Source organism: Glandiceps talaboti, chromosome 10, assembly GCF_964340395.1.
Source record: "Glandiceps talaboti chromosome 10, keGlaTala1.1, whole genome shotgun sequence".
Taxonomy (NCBI): Eukaryota; Metazoa; Hemichordata; class Enteropneusta; family Spengelidae; genus Glandiceps; species Glandiceps talaboti.
The window spans coordinates 16931369-16957478 of NC_135558.1; the positions used below are offsets into that span (position 1 = coordinate 16931369).

Below are 26110 nucleotides of genomic sequence, written 5' to 3' on the forward strand. Positions count from 1 at the left end.
GATCCGCGAGTTTAGGAGTTTTTACCTTCCATAAGGAAGGTTTTATATCAAGGATGAAAAGTCTCTTGTGTGTATGTGTCATCTGTCTGTCTGTCTCACCATTTTCTAAAAAAATGCGACTGGCTCAAGTCAAATGAAATTTCATGCACATATTCTTAGGGTAATGGCTAGAACTGATTAGGTTTTAGTAAACATACCATGAATATAATGAGCGGTTGACTGAATTTAAGTTTTCGCTAATTAGGTTTTAGATCACATGGCGCAACTGTAAACTGTAGGAAACTCTTGTTACAGTTTGACTTATCCTAATTTGAATATTGATTGAACGATCTAAACGTCGCTCACCACAATAAATAGACCACATCTGTAGGCAATCTTGCTGGAGAAATACACCAAGAAAAATTCATACAATCTCTTCTTCGATCAAAATTAAAATTCTTTTTTCTTTATAAATCTTTCGATACTGAGGAGCAAGTTTGCTGCCAGAATGCATTGCATAAATTTATTAACATAATCAAGACAATGCAAATGAGAAAAGTAAATGTTGTTACATTGAGCTGTGTACTCAGTGCTTGAATTCAGGTCAAATTTTCCCCAATTTGGCCTTGTTCTAGACCATTCAAAATATTCGGGTTGCTTGTATTAAAAGGTACATACATATATCAAAAGAGATTGAAGAGTTTCTGTTGAGATTTGATTTTTAGATTTCGAGAAACCAAGCAACTTTCCTTAAAATGTAACATTTCAAAGTAAAGATTTGATGTGAAATTGTAATTTAATGCCAGCCATACTTTCAATAACCAATTTATTTGCTGATATATATGTCACGTACTTCATTAAAACTTACCATTCTCTACTATTTGCAGAAAATGTATTTTTGAAAAATTATTGTAAAAGGTACAAAAAAAATCAATTTTCTTTTCTGAAATGTAAAGATTTCGCCGTAATTCAGAAATAAAGTTTTTATGGATACACATATAAAGTATGTCTTTATATATTTTTACATTATATTTTCTATATGTAAACTATCCTGCATAGGTCCCTTCCCTACCCCGCCCTCCCCCAGTAACACATATGTTTTGAATAACTTTTAATGAGAATTATAGTTGAGACAATTTTCTGTCAAACTGATCATATGTGTAAATTGTATAGCATCAACATTTCCCATTAGATTCATGAAATTTTGAGCAAGCTTTGTTTTCATCGAGACACTGTTGTTACGGTAGTAATTACAATTTTCACCAAGGAATAACTTTAGAAAGCTACATTGTGGCCAGGGGTTATACAGTGAATTTCACTTTCTTCAAAAGACATTTTGTGTATTGTAGAACATCCCAGGAGAGCTTTGAAATTCATTTTCATTCATAGTTGACTCTATAGGGTAGGTTATTTTTCTTTTTATGTGTGCTGTAGTACAGTATACAATGTACATGAAAAGGAAAAAAACGACCTACTTAACAGGACAGTTTGGAATCCATGGTAACGAAAGGAACTTATTATTACCAAAGTATACAATCATGGTGTGCAAAGCAGTAGGGATTCCATGCCAACAACTGAAAAAAAAAATCAAGGAAAAAACTGTAACATATATGAGACGTGATTTCCAAGAATGTACCAGCCTCATTATTTGTGGCCACGATATATATATTTGGATATATTGAAATCTTTATAACTATTTAGGATGGGCGAGGGTTATATTTGTATTTTGTAATCACCTACTTTTATTTTCCATGAAATGTAAAATTTCAAAGTAAAGATTTGATGTTAAATTGTAATTTGATGTCAGCCATACTTTCAATAACCAATTTATTTGCTACGTTGTACTTCATTAAAAAATATAATTCGCTGTTTGTAGATGTATTGTTGACAAATTATTATATAAGGTGTAAAATATAAATTTTCTTTCTGAATCGTAAAGATGATTGAAGCTATTTTCTCCATAATTCAGAAATGAAGATTTTTATGCATATTTCTAAAAGAAGGATTAGTCTTTCTATACTTTATCATTTGCATTATATTTTCTTGGTATATTACCCTGCATAGACCCACCCCACCACCAAAGTAACAAATGTGAAAATCATAGTAAATTTTAAAAATGAAGTCCATTCTTTTATGCACTTTGTTACTTGAGACAAATTGAATCTGACATTACTTGTTTCTGTCAAGTTGAGTCAAATTCAACTTTAAACAAATAAAATATTTATATTGATTTCAAATTAAAAGTAACAAGCTCAATTAGAATAATTTGAAGTGACCATATGGATATGAGGATTGGATATTTATTTGTGATTTTTAATTTATAAATCAATTTTACCATGGCATCTTACTTGAAACATCAGTGTAAAACAACACATGCCAAGTCCTTGATTGTAACTCAATCAATTGATATTTGTGAAATGTTTGTAATTGTACATACAATGTATTGATTAGCAAACACAGACTTGGTCTATGCTGTTTCAGATTGATTTATTAAAAAAATTAAAAAGTAGGATGCCATGATCAGTAAAATTGTTTTATAAATTAAAAAATCCAAAATAAATACCCAATCATCATCCATATGGCCACTTTGAAAGTCAATGTGTTATATATCTTCTATAACATTACAATTATTACCTTCTGGTCTTGTTAAAAGTTCATTGCATATTAGTTGGTAGTCAAGTACCACTACTGAGCCTTCATTGAATCTAAAGATCTCTCTTCCTAGTACTATCCTTCATCGAATCCCAAGATATTTTTTACGAATTGATACCATGTTGCCATCCAGACTACATAGTACTAGGGATTTTCTCAACATTTTTGCATGTTATTGGATCATTTATATAACTCATACTTTACTACTGGGTTTGAGTTCAGTCAATCAGAATTGATGATTAATAGTACTGCAAATACCATTTAAATATGCAACAACAAAAATTAATATTTAAAAAAAAAAATAAGCACACCTTGTGTCGATTTAAGTACTAGTAATTTCCTATGATTTTGTTTGGAGCCATGAGAAATCAGAGCAGTGCAGCCCTTTCTATTCTATCTCCAAATAAAACAATAAAAGTGTTTGGTCAGCCATAGGTTCACTCATGGACAAATAAAACTTCTGTTTGTGTACTTCCTAAATTAGAAAATCAGACAATAGGTGTTTGTCAGGTATTTGTGTGAAGAGCTCAGTTAAATACAGCAACATGTCCCTACATGCCGAGCTGTACTTGAAATACTAACTGCTTAAGTTCTGTCACGTTGTTAAAGGCTACTACATGTAGCTGCTACTATTGATTCTTCCATTTTCCATGTTACTGTTTAACCAATGTGATGTACTGAATACAGCTCAATAAGGGATTTTTAATGTCTTGTAGCAGATCTTGCGCGATATGCAAATACGCCTAGCAACGGTTGTTAAGCACATGTAGGAATACAGCTCTATTGCACATACATGTACTTCCATTGTATGGTAATTTTTTTCTTCGATTTTGTTGTTCCAGGAGCGAGAAACCTAGCTCGTTCCCACAGTACAATTGGGAATGGATCTCTGATCATAGTCAGTAGTTTATCAAATGTATGGTATTTAGTTTAACAGACTATGTTGTTGTTGTATCAAGTTTGAAATGCAGGAAAGGAAATCCAAAACACAGTTAAAATTTTGTTTGTGTGGTTTTTTAGTTTTGAAAGGCACTCACTCTTGGAACAACAAAATAAAAAAACAAATGATAATAAGTCGTTGTTGCATTGTATCAAGTTTGAAATGCAGGAAAGGAAATCCAAAACACAGTTAAAATTATATTTGTGTGGTTTTTTAGTTTTGAAAGGTACTCACTCCTGGAACAACAAAATAAAAAAACAAATGATAATACCCCGGTATATGCAAAAGAAATAGAGGCAGATAAAGCAATCTAGCTGTATTCCAACGTCACAATACAATTTTAATCAGATAGGTTTGTGACTGGTTTCTTAATTAAGAATCAACATATTATTGTATATCAACTATAAAGGGGAATGCCACTCCAGTAAATAAAGGCCTTTGTTGTAAACATTGGGTTGAAGACAGTAATTTTATGATTTTACATCACAAATATGAAGTGAAAATTATTGGCCTTATATTGTTTAGTGGTAGCCCTTATTATTAGCAGTCATGCATTTTGTCTCATGGGGTTAGCCTCATAAATATTGAATGGTTGAACCCAGCACTGATATTCATGAATAAAGAACAAATGCACATTGAATATCCATGAAATGCCTTGCCTTTTGTTGGCTAGCACATTCACATAATTTCCACACATGACAAATACCATAATTATTACATATGTACCAGAGATTAGCATATATTAGTGATCTTTGCAATACATGTACAGTGCAATACCATAAACATTATTACATACATACAGAAAGACATTGCAACACTTGAGAAAGTATAAAGGCGAGTCACCAAGGTCATCACTGAATGTCAAGGCAAACCATACACGGACAGACTAGCAACATTACAGTTAACTACACTCAAAACACGTCGTATACGAGGGGACATGCTGCAAGTATTTAAAATAATCAACAACATCGACAAATGTTCGGTTCCACTAGAGAAATCTACATACACTTCTACGAGGGGACACACTGCAAAACTCCGGAAACAACATGCACGATTGAATACGCGAAAGAATTGTTTTCCTGTTCGTATTGTTACTGAGTGGAACTCATTGCCGGACTATGTTGTACTTTCGAATTCAAGAATAACATTGATCAACACTTCTGCACCAGATTCTGATGGGATGCCATTATCTCTGGATATCTAATCCCTAACTGAACTAAACTAAACATGATATATGCAAAATATATGCAAATGAGTGCACAATCATTCCTTGTATGCAAAATCATGCGATCTCGTGATATGATTTTAAGGAAAATTGTTCAGATCAACATTACATACATGTATGAAATCCAGAACCCTGTGCCATATGAATGTCTGTAGGTCCAAAGGGGCATTTCCAGTCATACTGTGCTTGTGAAACTAGGGCTGATAAAATCGCAAGCACTCATGTAAATACTCAAAGGATGCCACGCTTACACTTGCATGTCGTGGGGTTCAGAGAACTTGTATTACTTTTACCAGTAGGTTCATTTGGATGATTTTGAAAAGTAGGCTACATTTTTAACATCTTTTTTTATTTCAGCAGCAGCAGCAGCAGCAAGAAGAGTTAGAACTTTCTCAAGAACAGGCAAAATCTGAAAATGGACCTACACCCAATCCAGGAGATGGGAAGAGGAAACATGGACATTTTGCACGGGCTGTTGCAGACTTACGACGGAAATGGGGTCGACGGGGAGTTGAAGAAATTGATTTAAACCATCCACGTTATTTACTTACATCCTGTATAAAATTTGGACTTCAAGAAAGTTTCAAGAAAGCTGAAGTTAGTGAAGTCAATGCTAAGGTGATGTAACTCTCAGTTTGGCTTTATCTAATGCTGCGAAGAGGAATGCCACTTCAGAAAATAGAAGTCAATATCCAGGAGTGGCGTTCCCCTTTAGTTTAAGGTATAACTGTATACTAACTTGGCATAGGTGCAAAATTTCTCGTTAGTTGATATGAGAGAGTTCCTTCATGATATAATGAAAACAAGTTTCCAAATTCAAACTAATGTTAAAATTGTATCATTGCAATCTTTGCTCACTGACTGGTGATTCTACAAGCCTTAATCTGTTAAAGGAGCTTATGCCTGAGCTTAGAAAGCAGAGAGAATTATGGGATATACAGAGTACTATCTGTTTGTGAAATGAATCTTTGAGAGAGTTTTCATTCAGAGGGCAGTACAAGTAACAAGTGCCTTGTCACTAATGCAGTTTAGTTTTACATGAATCAATTTTCTGACACAATTCCTACTTTATTTAGCCGTCACTTCTTATGTTTTACATGTATGGACAAAGAAATTATCCATTTGATCCACAATAGAAAGTGTCATCTCAGATTTAACATTGACTTTGGGTTATCAAGGGTCCTAAATTTTGCTCTATTGTCTGTCCCTTTTGTTATTTAACTTTGTTCTCTGTTTTTGACACAGACTGAAATGACGGGTGAAGATTTCGCTGCTGTTGATGTATGTCATGATACCTATGAAAACAGTAAGGTAAATAATAAAGACAGCAAGTTTACAATGTCTAAGTGCAAAATTAATGGCACTGTGAACAACTGGTATGATATTGAATGTTATCGGGTGTATCAGTGTTTTTGCTAAGGTTGGGGAACCCCGGTAACGGAAAGGGGGAAAGTGGCATAATTTCCAATACACTGAACCATAATTTTGGTGGGGAACCCTTGTAAAGGGACAGGGGAACTCGGGTAGATTTTACCTGCTTACCACCCTTAATAAAAACACTGGGTTAGGCTACTACTTGGTAATACAACACCAACTTTAAAGGTTTCCCATGCGATGTGTGTAAAGTCTGAAATCATGAGACTATAAAGTCAATTCCACTGTTCCCAACCAATTCTGAATTGATTCAGTTAGGATTTTAATTAATTCAGATTAAGTTTAGTGTGTTGGAGATGTGTTTTTCGCAAGAGTTCAGATAAGTGAGAATATGCTATTGCTAGTGTTGAAGAAAATAAGTAAACACACAACTGTATTATGTCTTTACAGAAATTTCAGTTTCGTAGTTATGCACCCAAGGTGTTTACCAAGTTGAGGCAGCTGATTAATTTGGATGAAGAAAGTTACAGGTCTTCCATGGTTCCATCACAGGGTCTTCCATATCTAGAATTCTTAAGCAACTCCAAAAGTGGAATGTCATTTTTTCTATGGTAAGTGAGGGCTTTTATCTTATGCTTATGTCTTATGCTTCATCTTTATGCTCCCCATCAACAACTTAGGTCTTCTTCTGACTCCCGCATCCTAAAGAAACCATTTTTCACAAAGAAAATTGGCGAGCGTTCCTTTGCTTACACTGCTCCTTCAGTTTGGAACAGTCTTCCCCACAGTCTTCGACACACTCACTCTAAGTCCTCGTTCAGCTCTGCCTTTAAAACTCACCTATTTCAATCTTAAATCTCACTCACTTGCACACTTCTCTCTACATCCTTCCTATGTTTTCAATTGTTTTTCTGTATTCTTATGTTTTATTAATAGTTCTGTGTCTGCGCCAAGAGCTCTTCAGAGGACAGGCGCATTTAAATTTGCTTATTAGTATTATTATCATTATTATTATTATGAGCATATCATTGGAAGTCATAAGATTGAAGTCATGGATATCTGTAAGCCTAAAATGAACAGCATACATATATTATTGACCCAAAGGGGAGGAGGTAAATTATGGGGGGGGGGGGTGTTCATGTGATTGGATTATGATACATCAACACAAACATACATCATGTAAATGATCTAATTAATTTTCTTAAGGGGGTATTATTTGTAAACAAGTAATTACTAGTTGGGGGGAAATAGAGGTAACTGGCAAATGTACAATGTTTAGTAAAAGATGATTTGTACTATATTAAATTATTCAAATTAAGATATGCCATATTTACCCACCTTGCAGAAGTGTCGCCCCACATTAGGAAACTTCTGGCTAAAGTTATGTGGCAGGATAAGATAGTAGAATGCTTTGACTGGTGAGAATGCTACAAATTTTTTGTTGCAAAAACTGGATACTGACGATTAAAAAAAAAGGTCTACAATACTCAATTGTCATGGTCCTCACTTTGAGTCCAATGTTGTCTCTGAACAGCATCCCTAGTGGCCAAACTATACAATCTTTTGTCTTTATGATAACCGAAATAATGCATAGTATATGTTTCCTTTGTTTTCAGTAACAACAAGATGTTAATGATTAAGACAGAGAAACCAGACGACATTACATTTTTCCGTTCAATACTGAAGCAATATTTACATCATTTTGAGAAATATCCACATTCACTTATGGTGAAGATTCTTGGGCTGCACTATATACACGTAGAGGGACATAAACCAGTGAGTTTCTTATGTACTTTTAACAAAAGTATGGATGTTCCTAGATTACCAGTTATTAGCCCATTATATATCATGTTTAGAGCAACTGATAAACTACTTAGGTTCAGTAGTGCTAAAGGTGTAGTAAATGTGTGTGTGTGTGTGTGTGTGTGTACAACATGCCTGTATGTATGTATGTATGTATGTATGTATGTATGTATGTATGTATTTGTATACATGTATGTATGTATGTATGTATGTATGTATGTATGTATTTGTATACATGTATGTATGTATGTATGTGTGTGTGTATGTATTTGTATGTATGTATGTATGTATGTATGTATGTATGTATGTATTTGTATGCATGTATGTATGTATATGTATGTATGTATGTATGTATGTATTTGTATACATGTATGTATGTATGTATGTATGTATGTATGTATGTATGTATTTGTATACATGTGTGTGTGTGTGTTGAAATTTCTTTGGCGTCATTCTATAGATGTTAAGCTAAAGCTGTAATCTAAAACATACTGATCATCACAGATAACAGCAACCTTGAGCAGCAACGAAATATTAGTGGTGTTTTTTTGTTGTGTTTTTGCAAAGATAACAACAGTGATGGTAAGGTAGTCAAATTTAAAGATTAAACATTCAAAACACACAACAGTTAAGACCACTACTGTCTAATAATCTAACAAATGAATCTTTATCAATCTCTTTCCAATTGCCAGAGATATTTTACTGTCATGCAGAGTGTTTTCTTTCCTGATGAGAGAATCTTTGAAAGGTGAGTGCAAAATAAACTGTTTTACATCTATTATTTACAAGAATTAATAATGTACAGTAAACACATAGCAAATCTTAGACTAGCCATCTCTCTCAGTTAATCAGGTTTTGGCCATGGTCATAAGTCACTACCCATGTTATGGCAGTGTGCTACCTCACGTATGCTTCCAAATTTACTTTTGTCGTGCCAGCAGACAAACATGTATTATTACATATATGCACCAGTGATTACTTCCACTGATGTGCACATACTAGTGATATTTGCATTGCATCGCAATCCCCCAAAAAACATGATTGCATACAAGTATGTACACAAAAATCGTATGATCGCACAGTATGATTTTTATGGAAATTTGCAGTTTCAGATGAACATAATGTAATAATAACAGAATTCCTGCAGTGGGTACTCAAGAGCATTTGAGTTCATGCTTGTGGTCTCTTCTGCTGCACTTTCAGTGTCACTCACGCTGCAAGCACTTGTACAAATACCCTGAGAATATCACACTTGTACTCATGTGTCATGGGGTTCTGTCATCTCAGAGAAAATTCACTGATGGGGTGTAGCTGGTATACAGACATACATGGTTTGTTTTCATACAATATTGTTGTGGTTTGGTTCTTTTTGTGTAGTCATGTTAACTTGTGTTTTAAGTGATAACCAGAATACATTGTATAATTACAATGATACTTTCAAATTTGCATTCCATGTATCAGTCAAAATAGAACAAGAAAGTTTACTTATTCTCACAGGCACCTAATAGTAATGCATGTGAAGCATGTGGAGTGGAGGGTTTTTTGGCAACCAAGAAATCTGTTTTTTGAAAACCATGTATAGTATATTCTCTTTCTCTTTATATCGTATGATCAGCAGGCCCAGAGTTTTAGTAATCTTTAACATTATAAAAGGGGTCGGACTCGACTAGTTGTGGAAACAACTATTTTTCGTCTCCTTTCCCATGGTGAATATTTACAATGACTGTATGTGTTGTAATTCTTTATGTAATACTTATACTACTTATACTACTGGGAATAAAGATTATTATTATTATTATTATTATTATTATTATTATAAAAATCGAAAGTTCATTATTTGTATGATGTGCGCAGTAACATTCTATTTCAGGTACTCAGAATTAGCATAATTCATTTTGTTCTAATTGAAAAATTTTGGATCAGACCCATGTATGCAAAGAAAGATGAAGTTAATGCTAATTAATACCACAGTAAGTTGTAACACAACATAAATGCTGTTTCTCACAAAAGCCTACACACAAATTCTATTTTTGTGTTCAATTTCTGCAGTGAGATTTTGGTGCTAATTTTTGTCTTCCATCGTCTTTCCAGGTATGATTTGAAAGGTTGTCATGCTAGTCGATACACTGAACCAGAACCAGAAGGCAGTCAGATCATAACAATCTTGAAAGACAACAATCTGAAAGGAACAACTATAAACATTGGTAAGTATACAATAAGCTGAGTTTTAAAATATTATTGTTAAATTCCTATTAAAAAAATAGCCTTCTCAAGATTCCATGTTATCAGCTGTAATAAAATTTTACCATATGCAGTGTACAAGGTACTAATCTGCTCTATACTTAATGGGGTACTATATTTGTTCTCGGTATTTTACTTTTAGTATTGAGAGATGCTTATATTATTTCAACTATTAGAATATGGTGAATCATATCTCGCGACCGGTAGATATTAAGCCATGCCAATAGAAAATATGACATTATATAATTGTTGGTACCAAAAAATCAGAAACACCTGTCTCAGTTATCAACATCTTTCTGCATTACCTTGTAACATGCATTATGCCTCAGGGTTTGTTTGCTTCTCAATGTTATAGTGTGTATCACGTTGTACACTAAATTTAACAGAAAACAGACCCTCCTAAGGTTCAAGCCCTCCTGCCATTCAACCTTGGTTCACTGCAAAATTTCATACCCAGGCCACAAAGACTATGTTAGTGCCATCAATAACTGAATCATACTGTCAAGACTGCTGTAATGAATCCGAGAATCAATCAATTGTCTGTCTTTCAAAGATACAAAACTTTTGGGTATGTTTAGGAAAATCAACTTTTCTAATTCCAGGGTCTCAGAGAGAGTGGTTTTTAACTCAGATACAACATGACACCAACTTTCTAGCAGAGATAGGAGTGATGGATTACAGTTTGCTGCTTGGTAGACAACATATACATTACACTGAACGGCGAGAAGAGGATAAATTTGCAGACATCGTACTTCGACTTCAAAAGTAAGCTCATCAAAATTATGAAGGCATAGTTTGACACTTTACACTCTGTTTAGACAAGATGTGTATATTTTGTAAACTGATTTTAAGCAACTTATGGATTGTGGCAGACTCTGTCACCATAACTTAATTTAAATGCTTTGATTATAGGGCAAAATTCATAACCCTAAAAGTGTATCATCCTTGTCCTGATATTGGTTCATGTCTGGAAAATGAACCTAGGTAATATGTTTAATTAGTTTACCGGTCCACTAAAAGAATGGTTTTCCCAACCCTACCTGTCTTATCTTAGAATTAAACCAACTCATTATACATGTTTTTGGCCAACAAATGTCTTCTCAACAGTGCTCAAACTGAAGTTAGGTAACCAAACTTTCACCTTGGACTACTTTGCATCTAAGACGTTCAAAGTCTATATTGCTGTGATGAGTGACACTAAATTTCATTCATTAATCATATATTATCTATTAAATTAATAATTTTCTTTCTGTATATATAATACAGGTCGGTCCCATTGAAGACATCGGCCTTTGGTGTGTTATGCGAAAAGTGCAAGGAACAAAATCGCTTGGCATTAGCTAACGATAAACTACAGATTAGAGAGTCAGGTGATAGTGACTCTCAGGGTTGTGAAGAAATTGAGACAAAGAGAGAGTCTGACACACAACAAGCAGGTCAAAGTGGAGAGTCGCGAAACGGGGTGAGACCTGGAGGATGTACAACTCCCTCAAGTGTTGATGTGAACTCCGATTTACCAAAGGCAGATGGTGATAGTAGGAACTCGCGATCGGCAAAGAAACTATTCAGCAGTGCTATAAACACAGATACCGTCCTACCTGGTATGATACCAGGAACTCCAAAAATTTCATCTGCATCAGAAGAAGACACAAATGAAACTACCTCAAACCAAATTGTTGACTTTGATAAAGTAAAAGAGAGAAATCAGAGACTGCTGCCAGATATTGAAAATGCTTTGCATGTCATTGATGGTGAGGAGGAAAGGTATTTTCTAGGCATTATTGATATTTTCACTCAGTACAAGATGAAGAAGAAACTGGAACATGTCTATAAGGCATTTAGATTCCCATGTACTTCATTTTCAACAGTAGCACCCGTGGCATATGCTGGAAGATTCAGGAATTTTATGGAAGAACACTCGGAATAAGTGTATAATTCCAGGACTTTTGTATCTGAATTATGCTGAAAGATTGGAATTTCACTGCAAAAAACTCTGAATAAGTTAGTTCCCAAAACAATTTTTGTAGGAACCCGGTCAAAATCAAATCTTTGCATATCTTTTTTGGCCGTTATTGTCTATCATGTATGCAAAGCAACACAATTAGATGGTTAGTTTTACTCTGAATAGCATAACACTGGAAAGATTCAAGATCTCCACCTCTTAACTGTACTAACAGTTCTTATGGTTAAAATCAACTAACGGTACTATGTAGTATGTAACTAGCCATAACTGTGATATTATGTTTTGGATCAGACAACCCCAAATATATCCACTGACAATTGTTACAACTCTGGTAATCCAGCATTTGGTTTTGTAAGATAGGCGCAAACTAAATCTGTTGTTCTTCAATGTGGCAGATTACACAAGTGGGTGGTAGCGGTTCCTCTGTTGTGTGATTGTAATCACCCTGTGAAAATAGCGTAAAATTCCCAAAGGAGTACACTGAGGCAAGTTCATGGAAACTCTTCCATGCCTCCCTACTGAGACTATAATTAATTAAACCAATGGTATCAACATGTTGCGACAATATTTTTAGTTTGTGTCTATCTATCTTAGTAAACCAAAGGCTCAATTACCAGAGTAAAATTAGACATTGTACATTTCTATTAAAGGTCTATAGTATAGTAATAAGTTGAAATCTTGATTCATCGGGTGCTGATTTTTGGTTACGGACCCAAAAATCAATTTGATTGGATATATTGCACCATACTATGTGTACAGCTACACAAATTTGTTTATCCACATGATTGAATACTGTGCAGGGTGTGTGATAAATAAATATTAAATATAAATATTAGTATATATAAATAATTCCTATTACAAATAAATCATATTATCTAACAAAAGTTTCAAAATACAAGCCCGTTGCAGCTAGTGTAGATTCAACAAGTGCAGTGGTTTTTTTTGTCATTGCACAATTTCTAATAAATTTATTTTTGACATTTTGATGAACTTTTAAATCTAGTTTTAGTTACAGCTGAGCAAACAGAACTCAAAGATGCCTCAAAGAATATTTCTTTCTTTTTTTACATATTTTAAAAATGTATGTATATAATTATTGTATATTAACTATTTTGATCCAATTCTTTGATTTTAGGGAAATTGGTTATACTATTGCACCTTCAAGAGACAGAGATCACTTGCAATATTTTCTACATTTTGTCAAACAAAACAGGGTCTGTGATTGTCATTTTTATTTACATTCAGAAAACATTCACTTTGAAACATCTCAATAATATGCATTTTAAATAACCTAACTACAACTGAGCAAGAACTTTGGTCCCACTAAAGGTTAGGTCAAAAAAAATTATTGTTTTTGGTCAGAACAGGTTGTCTAAAATGGGACAATGACGCGATTTTTTTTGTATTCTTAACAAACCTGTCACTCAGTCTACTATTTATGGCAGTTTTTGTTCTTTTTTTTTAGTACTTGTAAGTGTGTATGTGGGGCAGTTCTCATTTGCTTGTTCATGATTGGCTAGGGAGGTTATTTTTTTGTTTCTCCCCCGGATCTGCAGACTGCATGGGCTGGACAACCATGAAAAAAAAAGACCGATGCAAGGGTATTTAAGTGATGCTCGAGCTGACCAGAAACAATTTTTAGACATTGCATTGTATATAACCATAGACTCTAAACGTGTAGTGTCTATGATATAACACACTTTCGTGTACATGATTGTTATAGAGATGTCCCACAGACACGTTATGCTTTAAACGTGATGAGAATGACAAATTTGTACACACAGGTGTATGAATTGATGATAGATCAATTGTTTCAAGCATATTAATTAAAATACGCTACCAGCATTCATTACACCTGATAATAATTCACTCAGACCTTAATGTCTCATTGTGGTTTTACACAACTTAATATCACAACTTTTATACTTAAAGTATTTTTAAATGGAATGCATTCCTGAAAATAATTTCCGGCTGACGTACATGTTCCAACTCAATAACTCATTGTTGTTTGTTTACAACTTTATTTATAGTATTTTAAATTATATAGAATGCAAATATATTCAAGTGTTTTAGACATACTCTATCCAAGTACATTTACATTATTATTTTTTATGCTAATTTTCATTATCTAGAATATGAAAAATATCGGTTATTGCTGACCAACCAAACAACATCATTTTTTAAAGGTTTTAATGAAGTGAAAAAGAGAATTATGTACAGGTACATGAATCATGCCTGACCTTATCATACACATGTCAAAGTCATGTTACATGTGAAGATTGTTATGTATGGTCATAGCATATAAATAGTGAATGTTATGCACATTTTATAGTATATAGTACTGGTGAATAAAATGGGCATAAGTATGCAGGCTGTGTATACTGTCAGGAAAACATTGATAAGTCAGTAATTAATAAGTATTACCAGGGTACAATGGATTCTCCAGGTACCGTACTTTCATATTAAAGGTATGATATGGAATGCAAATGTACTATATTTGTATACAAGTATTTGAGACAAATACAAGCAAGTGTAGTGTCATGTTGAATTGTATTGAATAAATCGGAAGACATCTGTGGCTGTTGTACATACACAAATATGGTCCATACAGTGTGTGGAGTTGTTGTGTAGATGTGTAATATGGTATTAAGCCAGAGGAGACTCTCCAATGATAAGTAACTAACAACATGGAAGTGTAAATGAAGTTATACGTCATACTTGCATTATAACAAGCAACCAACTAATAAGCAAGTCTTGGCTGGACTAACCAACTTAACAGTTTACAGGGCTAATGGCACGGTAATATATAACATGGTGTAGCAAACAGTGTAGTTACACGTATATTGCTACAATGTCATATGTTTATTCGGAAATGACACGTCATCTTTGAATTTCGAAATCACTATGGCCATGGGCCGTGGTTATGCACAGGGTGGATAACCTCATGGTATAAAAAAACAGATAGGATAGTGGTTATGGTAGTTCTCTTTTTGGAGGATGTGGTGGCCCTGAAAAGGGCCGTTTGGTTTGTGTGGGTGGCACCACCGAGTTTAGTATTCGAGAGACTGGGAACCCTTCTTGCCTTTGCCAGCGCCAGATTTCTTTGGCAAGAGCACGGCTTGGATGTTTGGCAATACACCACCCTGGGCAATGGTGACACCGCCAAGGAGCTTGTTCAATTCTTCGTCATTACGGACAGCCAACTGCAAGTGACGTGGGATGATTCTGGTCTTCTTGTTGTCACGGGCAGCGTTGCCTGCCAACTCTAGGATTTCAGCGGCCAAGTACTCAAGAACGGCAGCCAAGTAGACTGGGGCACCTGCACCAACTCGCTGAGCGTAGTTGCCTTTTCTCAGAAAACGGTGCACTCTTCCGACGGGGAATTGCAGCCCTGCACGGCTAGAACGAGATTTTGCCTTTGCTTTTGATTTTCCGCCTTTGCCGCGTCCAGACATGGTGTTTTATAGCGTTGATAACGTGGATGCTGATGTTGAAACTTCAGTTGCAATGTATGGCAGGGTGTGTCGTCAGAGGGGTTTTATTCTCAACTTTGCCGCCAAGCAGGATCCCAGCTGACCAACCATGTTGGAGCCTTTTTCGGTAATTAGCAAATCAACGCATTGTATTTAAATTTATGCAAATTATGTTATGACGTTTAGGCGGGGGAAATTCACACGGACGTTTTCGATTGCGTTCGCAACTCCACTTCCTCAAAAATAGAGCTGGACAGTCAACATGTAATTGGAGATTTCATAAGCACACTGTAATCACAAATCAGTTCCAACAATAATGAATGTTAGGCAGTATCAAGACAGAATTAGTATGTTTTCCTAATTAGTATATCTTTTACAATTTGGAATTGTGTCTATTCAGTGCATGTGGGAAAACATTACCAATTCTTGATACTGCCAAACATTCATTATTGTTGATACTGATTTGTGATTACACTGTTGTTGATGTTTGTCAGTATTTATTTATTTATTTGTTTGTGTGTTTCTTTTCGTAAACAAAACTAACTGAGCCTGAGTTTCCCGTGATCATACATACCGGTACGGGTAGGGGGCGCATATAGCTCTGGAATATCTGCCTCCTTTATATTTATACTCAGACCACTAAAAATTCGTCAGTGGTCTGAGCTGTGTCACATACCTGGCTGACATAATAGCTACACATCCATTCACGTAGGAACCGGAAACCATGTCTACTGTACACGCAGTCTTCACTGCACTCACCATACCGTCGACGAACTGTAAGCGCGCCCTCAATCGAAAGATGCAATCCAATGTTTAAACGTCTTTATATCAAAGGAGATGTGTATGAATAGCCACTTCTCACAAATATTACGAATTATCATAAACAGGTGTGGAATTCTGATTACGTTCATGTTATTTTCATTTCTTTTAGGCAAGATAGAATTTTGCCATCCAGCTGACAATATATTTATGCTACATATTGTGTAGTTGTGCATGGTTTAATCCCGGGTTTAATATGAGAAGTACTCATAACATTCATTGCTTTATTTTAATACCTTTGACCTGGCCTTTTCTTCCTCTCTTTCTGCTGAGAGTACACGCTTACTGCAGACGATGGTCAAAGCATTTCCTCAGTATCTATCATTTGAAGTATTAATACACTATAATATCCTCGACTACATTTCAGACTAGGAAAACCTTGTCGTTGATGGCGCTGTTTTCGTGGACTATTATCCACAACGCGTAACGCCACCTTTCTAAGGCGGTTTCGGCGATTACGCTCAATTTTAGACTATGTGGGGTAGGTAGATTTGTTTATTTTATTTTATTATGTGGTTTTTTTTCATGTGTGAATGTCTCGTTCAGGTTTTCCATTGTTTACCAAATGGTTATTTATTTCTTCCCATTAGCCTACAGTCATTACAGATTGGAAAAAATTTTGCAATTTTATTATTTTTTCGTCATACGTCAAAAAAAAGTTTAGGATCGGCAGTGAAAAGCTAGGTGGGGTCGGGAAATCGGGAACCAAACATTTTCTTTAGGCCTAATCATAGGCTGCGGTCAGAATATACGGTCGATCGCGGAGCCTCTGGGGAGAAATCGAGGCCATGAAAAAAATTGGAAACGGATGCTCAACGAATTTTAAAGCTCCAAGGGGGGGGGGGGGGGGGGGTCGGGGAGCTGTGAATTTTTTGCATGTGTAAAGATGGCGACAGTGCACAATAGTAAAAAGTATAATATTTGTGGGTTTTTTTATAGACGAAATGATATGACAGTCATAATAGTTGCAAGTCACGATTCAATATACAATACATGTAAATGTAACCATCCAAAGACCAAGTCTCGAGCTCTACAGAATATTAAACCGAATTTCCCTGCTACCGGAGGTTCACAAACATTAGCAAATATTCTTATTAATGTTAGAGGAGGAATAAGTGAGTGTACTTTGCAGTTCAGTTGCAATTTGCAGTAATATCCACACATTGTATAGTGCATGGCACACACACACATACATACATACATACATACATACATACATACATACATACATACAGACAGACATACAGACATACATACATACATACATACATACATACATACATACATACAGACATACATACATTATATACGTATATACACATATGCCTACACACATACACGAACAGACAATATACTGAACCTTTTTGATTACATATGTATCACACAAGTACATAATGCAAATGGATTAAAATAGAGTTCAAGCTACAAGAAACTCTTACTGACTACCTAACTAAGTAATTTTATATATATATATATATATATATATATATATATATATATATATATATATATATATATATATATATATATATATATATATATATTCAAAATGAGAGAGAAAGAGGCAGAGATAGATTTGACACATGCTAATTTTGTTTGTCAAGAAATATGTTATATATGGACCCTGAACTCGTCACCGTTATTTTACTTTAAAATACAGTACATCTTGTACATCTCCAGATCTAGAATGTAGGGTTGGTGGTGATTACCGTATAATTCAATTGCACATATACTATAGAAATCTAAGTGTAGCGAAGCGACAAGAGTGGGGGGGGGGCTACAACACCCCCCCCCCCTACCTAACTCCTTTCCTAAGATTTATTGGTGTTCTTGAAGGGGGTTAACTGATGTTTCGGAGTCGATCACGACCGTTTCAAGTTAAGACTTATAAGTTTGTTTTTTCCTGTCGCAATTTGACATGATTCGCTATAGTTTAACACAATCATATAAAGTACCTATGTAAGTCAATACATCGTCACGTAGATCGTACCGTTTAAGAGTCATTTGTTGAAGACACCAAATTACAACAATTACCCTGCATATGACGATCTCAATAACGAATTCATAAAACGATGACGAGCGATTTTATTGATTTTGTACTTGTATGTCCTCATGAGCTGATCGATGGCGTGCGTCACTAACGGGAATTACCCTCATTGATGGCACAACATGACGTAAAAGACGGTCGTGGGAGACGATTCTTTGAAAGAGCGGTCGTCAGACGTGTTACGTCACAATACCGTCATTTTCGTCCAGTATATAGCACGGTAACATAACGCCGAAACTATCACCGCTCTTCCTCTATATTCTTTCCTGTGTCAGTGATAATCGCAACATCATTGCCGATTTGATTGTCTGACTTGCACTCCACTTACTACGGACGATATCCGTTTAACCTTACATCGCAAGGTGAGATTTTAAATGTCATAACCGGGTTTGTTGAGACAACTTCTTTTCCTGTTTCTCGGAAGTGTTTTTGGGTTGTTGTTTGTCTACACTTTATTAACCTGAAACCATTGACTTTTCTTGGACTTTTTAGTAACATCTTAAATTTATTTTAGAAGGGAATCGAATGTTGACAATAATTCCCATTCGTGTCGTGTCAGGATATATTACAGGAATTTTGTATAAAAGCAATCATGTTCCTTTTTTTTTAAAATGATGTAATTGAGATTGTATTCTGCTGACATTTTTGTCAGTTGTGACAAGTGTAGTGGTGGAAGAGTCATTGTGTATTGTTGTTGTTGTTGTTGTTGTTGTTGTTGTTGTTGTTGTTTTTGTATTCGAAGACAGAAAATATAACTTATTTGAAAGACACGCCTTCAAATAGCTGATACAATTGAATTCATAGTACCTGAAACAAAATGTTGATTGGCTCTACAAATATCTTACTAATATTGCTACATTGTATCTGTTCAGCCAGACGATAAGATGTAGCAATATTAGTAACTTCTGTTTAGAGAGACAATGAAATGTAGCAATATTAGTAACTTCTGTTTAGAGAGACGGTGAAATGTAGCAATATTAGTAACTTCTGTTTAGAGAGACGGTGAAATGTAGCAATATTAGTAACTTCTGTTTAGAGAGACGATGAAATGTAGCAATATTAGTAACTTCTGTTTAGAGAGACGATAAAATGTAGCAATATTAGTAACTTCTGTTTAGAGAGACGATAAAATGTAGCAATATTTCCAACTTCTGTTCAGCCAGACGATAAAATGCAGTAGTGTCAGGAAGATTTTTGAAGAGCCAGACTATGTTTAATGTCTTTTTTTTTGTGATTTTGAATCTACCAGCTACCTACAGTTTACCGGGGATAGAAGTATCATCAATCACTTTATTTCAGAACAATAAGGCCACAGGCCCAAAGAGCGAACAATAATACAAACGTTTCAGTTCATAGAGGGAAATTCCTCTCTATTTTTCATTGCAAAATAAATAGAAGTATTACTGACATCGCAACATGTCATTTCATCATCTGGCACCACATATCAATATTAAATGTGAAAGTGATACATTTTGTTTGCGTGCAATAGGATAATCTTACGCGTACGTCAGATTGTTCCACTAATGATTTGTTCTTAATGTTAGAAGGCCTACCAAAAACAATTATGTACAAAACAGATTGTGGTTTCAATTACGCTCAATTTTAGAACAGGTGGGGTAGATAGATTTTTTTGTCATGCATGTGAGTGTCTAGTTCAGCTAGTTATGTTTCCGTTGTTTTACCTATGGTTTCTGTAATGTGTTATTGGTTTCTTCCCATCAGATGTACAGTCATTGCAGATAACCGGAACCAAACAATTGTACACTGTAAATGCGATGATCTGCTAAGGTAATGTGACGGTAAGTTCCGAGGTCAATAGTCAAAAGTATTTTCGATGGAATGCATGGACGGCACTGGCACTGATGACTAATAATTTCAAAATTTATGCAGAACTGATGTATTAATTAATCATAGCGGTCTAGAGATAGCCTAACCTATACGCGAAACATTGCATGGATCAGACTTTAATGCAACAGATGGTAGGTGACTACGGTGAACCTAGTGACATCTCGTAGTCAGACTGTCTACCGTAGTATCATTCTACCACCATATCTAGGCTTGCCATTACATTTGTTTAGCAGAAAACCTTTACAGATTTTCGATCCGAGGCCACACTGTCTCTATCTACAATTATAGAGTCGAGTTGTGTAATGGGCAATGACAGGGGTCGAATTACATTGGCTTTCTCTCGCATTCTGTAAACCGTCTTCATTCATTTAGAACTACAAAAGACAACCTGGACAAGTTGATTTGCTATTATAAACGGACAGTTAGACGCCAACACTCCATTAGGACCAGTTCAGTTTGTGAAAGGTATCGTTGTACTACTATTCAACACCGTGGTACGCACGGGGTATATACACCAGTCTAAGTTTGTTCCCACAACCAGTGGACTGTCGCGCTCACCCTTCCAAGGACGGTACTTTATTTTCTCCTCTCGAATTCATTCTATTTGGATTTTTCATTCCAGTATTATCTTTGTTTTATTTTTCACGGAGTTATCAAGTCAACGCTGGTCTTTGGATTAAGTTCGAGTACGTACGTTATTATCAACAACGTTTTAACGAGTCTTGGTTACCAGCAGATGTGCTATACCGCGTGATGACAGGTGAGCGTCTATGAGATGAAAGGATAAGCCTTATAACGATTGTTAAACACACACACACACACACCACTCACTCTCTCGCTCCCCCCTCTCTCTCTCTCTCTCTCTCTCTCTCTCTCTCTCTCTCTCTCTCTCTCTCTCTCTCTCTCTCTCTCTCTCTCTCTCTCTCTCTCTCTCTCTCTCTCTCTCTCTCTCTCTCTCTCTCTCTCTCTCTCTCTCTCTCTCTCTCTCTCTCTCTCTCTCTCTCTCCCCGGACAGATAGATATATAGATAGACACAGATACATAGGTAGAGAGATGAAGTAGAAAGACATATGGTTTGATGACTAGCTATACAGATAGATACATGTATATAGATTTAATAGAATATCTGTCAAAATTATATCATTTTCGCGACTTTCATTCAAATATATCTTATTTATATATACAATATATAATTATATTTACTTGATTTAATTAACAGCAAACAAAGTAATCGTCATATTAGTCATTAATATTGTGTGTGGTTTTGAAATGACCATGGTGTAAAATGTTACTTAACCATGAAGGTAGTAATAATACGTTCTTGTACCAAGGTTTCTTATTACTTACAAGTAACGTTTCACCTGTTCAAGTTGGCAGGCTTTTGCTAGACTGTCCATTTGCTGGCTTCACCGCTAGGCGGCGTGTTGGAGGCGTATTGGTGATTACGTGATCGTAGACGGATTATGTACGGTGTTGCCCCCGTCACCGACGGTGTCTTCTGATGTACCTGAATAACCTGTAGGCGGCGTGTTGGCGGCGTATTAGTGATTACGTGGTCGTAGAGATTATATGGTATTGTCCCCGTCTCGGCCGCGGTGTCTTCTGATGTGCCTGAATAACCTGTCCCGTTCTCCAGTCTGTCGATATTTAGCAGAGTTCCGATCGATCATTCATGTGATAGTTTTGTGCAACATGATGGTACAAGAACGTGTTATTACTATGTTTTACGGACCCGATGAACGTGTTTAAGGATTAAAACTTAAGGTAATTCGTCAAAAGAATTTAAACGTACAAGACAAGTTTAATATGAACGTCCAAAACGCTTCAATTTCACTATTTTAAAGCTGCAACAGGTACGGGTTTTTGGGGTTTTTTTTTTGTTTTTTTGAAAAATGTTTTGGGTACATCAAATTACTTGTAATATTGTACATCGTAAACAGCATTTGGTCATCTGTGGGTAAATCTATTTTTTTGTAGCTGTATTCAAATTAATTTTGGGGCACGTACCCACAAATGAGCGCCCTCAGCGGCAATCACGATTTCAACCTGTTTCTCTACTCTATGGATAATATCGACCCCTGATTAATCTATACAGTGTCTAATCATTGGTATTAATTTTGAACAATGTTCAGTAAATATATAGTAGTTGTCTGATCGAAAAATGATATTCCAGTAAGTTAAAACGAGTACCGCTTTAATTAACACGACGACAGCTTCAAACTCAAGCTTTCACTTAAAATTTAAACTTAATTGCCACTACACTACCTACAGATAGTATTGACCACAAATTGATATGTCTTTTTTATAAGTAATTAACCAATGTGTAGTTAATATTTGGTTATTTGATTAAATTTTAAAAACGTCACAGTTGCAGCTAGTGAAGGTATAAACATACTCGGATCCATGTGTTTCTTCTTCTAACTGTTCTTCCGGCACAATATGTTTAATTTATCGTTTGTTTGTTAGTTTTCGTGTACATCCTACTTGTTCTCTCTTCTCCAATTAATTATTCCCATCCTTTGAGTCACGATCCCTCGTTTGTTCTTACCGTAGACGTTTTACAAATCACGTGACTCTTTCGTCTGTGTAGCTCATCTGTTTGTTTTTTATTCACCGAATTCTCTTGTAGACATCAACTCCATCTCATTATGATCATGGCATCTGGCATTATCCAATGTAATTTCCAACTGAGCCCGAAAGTTGTTTATTAGCAATCACTCTTTCAGGAATTTCATATTTTCAAACTTTACATTGCAAACATTTCAAATGCTTTAGGTTGCAAGATCACGTCTTGTGAACAGCATGAAACCGTCAATGTCAAAGGTCGATTATGTTTTGTACTTGCAATTGGGAGTAGTTTCCGTCATTTCAATGGCATCCAAGAGGTATTTTCCTCTTTAATCACCAGATCTTCTTTGGCTTTCTCTCTTCTCCTCTTTGTAAGTTTCACTTCAATCAATCTAGACTATAATATGTATTCTTCCTATGCTCTCTTCTCTTCTATTCATCAATACTCAATACTCTTCGTCTATGTCAGATTGTGACTTTAGAAGCAGCTAGCAGTAATGAATTATCTTGTTACTTCATGTTCCCATTATTTTCATATCAGGTTCACTCGACTCTGATCTGCATGCCTTCTTTTGTTCTTACTGTGATCTCTCTCTCTCTCTCTCTCTCTCTCTCTCTCTCTCTCTCTCTCTCTCTCTCTCTCTCTCTCTCTCTCTCTCTCTCTCTCTCTCTCTCTCTCTCTCTCTCTCTTTCTCCAAATGCTCGTTTGACCTTGATTTCTCGTCTCAGTCCCTTCGTTCAAATTCTTCGATCAACTCCCTTACATTCCATCTATTATAAATCTGCTAGAGTTGGAAGTCAACTCCTTCGAACCTCTTCGGCTTGATAAACTATCTTACAATTTTAACGAGAACCCAGTTATCTTTTTTAACTGCACGGTCAATTTTCAAAATGTTGACCTGTATGACGATTTTAATGTTTTTAGGAATGTTTTTATATAATTACTTTTTAAACATCATGTCAGCAGTGTATTTATTGTCTCTCTTCAATTTGTGTATTGCAAATAGTTGTTAAATTAATATTTCTACGAGTCTGTAATTGGAACAGACTGTTGGTTCATTAATTAATTAATTAATTAATTAATTGATTAAGTAAGTAAGTAAGTAAGTAAGTAAGTAAGTAAGTAAGTAAGTAAGTAAGTAAGTAATAAAGTAATTAAGTGATTGAAAAATTTCGTGAAAGATATAAGAAATGTGGGATGAAAATGTCTTCAAGAAAAAAGTGCCAATTTATGAAAAAAAAGTGAAATAATTAGCAAAGAGTGTGAATTCTAATTTTGAGTAATAAACCATCCATACTAAGTGGGAAAGTGCACATATGCGTAAATATTGAGGAAAAAAAACAATATTGTAACCACTTTCCTCTCAGTTTATGTACGAGACACCCAGTATTTGGTGTTTTGTACGTCAAGTCGAACGATACAAATAGTGGTCTATGTAGAAATTTGATAGTCAACAACAAGCACTCTACCTCCTTAGTGGTCACTTGAATCTGAAGAGTTCACGCTGAAGCAGGGAAAGCATAAATTCTACACCCACTACCTTTGTATATTTGGTATGAGATGTAGTCACCGTACTCCTAAGCAGAACATGGGGAAGCTCGGCAATATATGACAGCGTACACAACTGCCGCAAAAGACCCGTACATTGTATTTTTAATTTACCGGTTTATAACATACAACTTAATTAATTTACAAATTAAACGCGAACGAACTAGTAATAATTGGCCAACGCAATTCCGAATTATATAATATAGTAGTTTTGCAGCCATCTGGTCCGAAATAAGATATGCATAGTTTACAATATATATTAAACTATGTATGATTTATGGTTTGACGAAAATATTCCGTCTGTATATGCCAGTTCATGTATTTTCAACTGCAAATTGTCAATTTTTTTCCGCACAGAGGTCAATTTCTTTCCAATGTCCAGTCCATGGATATCTTAAGACGAATGGCCCGGATTACATTTTAGGTTGAAAGGGGGTCACTCTAGTGGATCACCGCGTCTGTTTTTTAACATAAACCTAGAGGAGCTTTTTGGTCCAGACTGAGCGCATGATCACATCGTGTTTAGAAAAAAGTATCCCCGGGGAAGCCACGCTTAACTTTACTTTTCAGGCCGAGGAGCCTTTTGGTCTTGCTTGCTCCCATGTTTCGCAACAGGTCGCATTTCCCGGGGAACCACGCTTAATCTGATCGAGGAGAGCTTTTTTATCTTGACTGAGTCCCTGAGATAAGTATCTAATCAACAGGTATGTCGCCGGGGGAGCCACGCTTAACTTGACTTCTGACCGAGACCGTTACGTTCAATTAATGACCGACAAGATAACAAATGGAGCGGATCATTGACTACTAAAGCATAGTTTATTTCGAATCTAATCTCGCATTGTCTCTTGGGTGGCATTTACTCAAAGTCACGTGATATGTCATGTGGGATTTAACAATGAGTACATCGTGACGAATATTTCGAGACATTGACATTGTAAAAAAGAAAAAAAGAACAAAAGCGAATTATTCTTAAGCTTGCTACACACATGAGTAGCTATACCTTTTTATAATTAGAAATACATACAATGCAACATAGAGTTATTGTTTTTTATTTAAAGACTAGAGCAAATACGGTTGTCACACCCCTATATAAGTCAAAGTGAAGGTTATTTGTATTGTGTGAAAGTTCACATGTCAGTTTCGAAACGATAGTGTACATGGCGTTGTCATGGTACCAGCTTTGTTTATGTTTCATTTTTAACAAAAAATAAAGTCTTGTTTTAATCAACTTCTTGCGACGGGTTTATAATTGCTAGGCATACCACTGTCTTCTAAGACTGCAACAGTCATATATACAACATATACAACACATTTACGTTCTTTTTCGGGAAGATTGCTTGATAACAAACGAAAAAAAAAATCCCATTTCCTTCTTAGATGAGTTGTAAGATAAATGCATTCTGAAATTTCCATCCTCAAACAAAATTTGAAATCAAACAACTTGAACAAAAATAAGACTCATTCAATCCCCTTGAATAGTAGTGTATTAATAAAAGCTTATTGCAATGTATCATCCCTGACAGTAGACTCGATTCAAGCCCCGCCCACAGACAGAGAGGGCACGACAGTAACTGGGTAACATAATGACTTTTTGTACCGCTAAGATAAATTACCCTCCAACGTTGTCGC

At 35.4% G+C, this 26110-nt stretch overlaps 3 protein-coding genes across 3 annotated transcripts in view; 2 read left to right on the plus strand and 1 right to left on the minus strand.

Moving 5' to 3' along the window:
* The first annotated feature begins 5281 nt into the window (after positions 1 to 5281).
* Positions 5282 to 12860, plus strand: LOC144440681 (phosphatidylinositol 4-phosphate 5-kinase-like protein 1). The gene is made up of 8 exons (XM_078130066.1): positions 5282 to 5414; positions 6042 to 6107; positions 6621 to 6781; positions 7787 to 7946; positions 8666 to 8721; positions 10065 to 10177; positions 10817 to 10979; positions 11481 to 12860. Exons 2-8 carry the CDS (start codon positions 6048 to 6050, stop codon positions 12139 to 12141), a joined length of 1374 nt encoding a protein of 457 aa, XP_077986192.1. The 5' UTR covers positions 5282 to 5414; positions 6042 to 6047; the 3' UTR covers positions 12142 to 12860.
* A 2367-nt stretch (positions 12861 to 15227) lies between these two features.
* LOC144441139 (late histone H2A.3, gonadal) lies at positions 15228 to 15632 on the minus strand. Its single transcript, XM_078130673.1, has one exon. It carries the CDS (start codon positions 15630 to 15632, stop codon positions 15228 to 15230), a length of 405 nt encoding a protein of 134 aa, XP_077986799.1.
* Positions 15633 to 18769: 3137 nt separating this feature from the next.
* Positions 18770 to 26110, plus strand: part of LOC144440994 (uncharacterized) — a 40348-nt gene continuing 33007 nt past the window's right edge. The window contains exons 1-3 of the mRNA XM_078130498.1: positions 18770 to 18878; positions 20239 to 20315; positions 20987 to 21124. The gene's annotated coding sequence lies outside the window, so the exon portion shown is untranslated. The remainder of the gene's footprint in view (positions 18879 to 20238; positions 20316 to 20986; positions 21125 to 26110) is intronic.

Excerpts from the sequence above, each read along its gene's own strand:
- LOC144440681 (XM_078130066.1), top strand. The coding sequence starts at position 6,048 with ATGACGGGTGAAGATTTCGCTGCTGTTGATGTATGTCATGATACCTAT. Across the intron at positions 6,782-7,786 it reads GGAATGTCATTTTTTCTATG|TAACAACAAGATGTTAATGA; the intron begins GTAAGTGAGGGC and ends CTTTGTTTTCAG. Across the intron at positions 10,178-10,816 it reads AGGAACAACTATAAACATTG|GGTCTCAGAGAGAGTGGTTT; the intron begins GTAAGTATACAA and ends TTCTAATTCCAG.
- LOC144441139 (XM_078130673.1), bottom strand. The coding sequence starts at position 15,632 with ATGTCTGGACGCGGCAAAGGCGGAAAATCAAAAGCAAAGGCAAAATCT.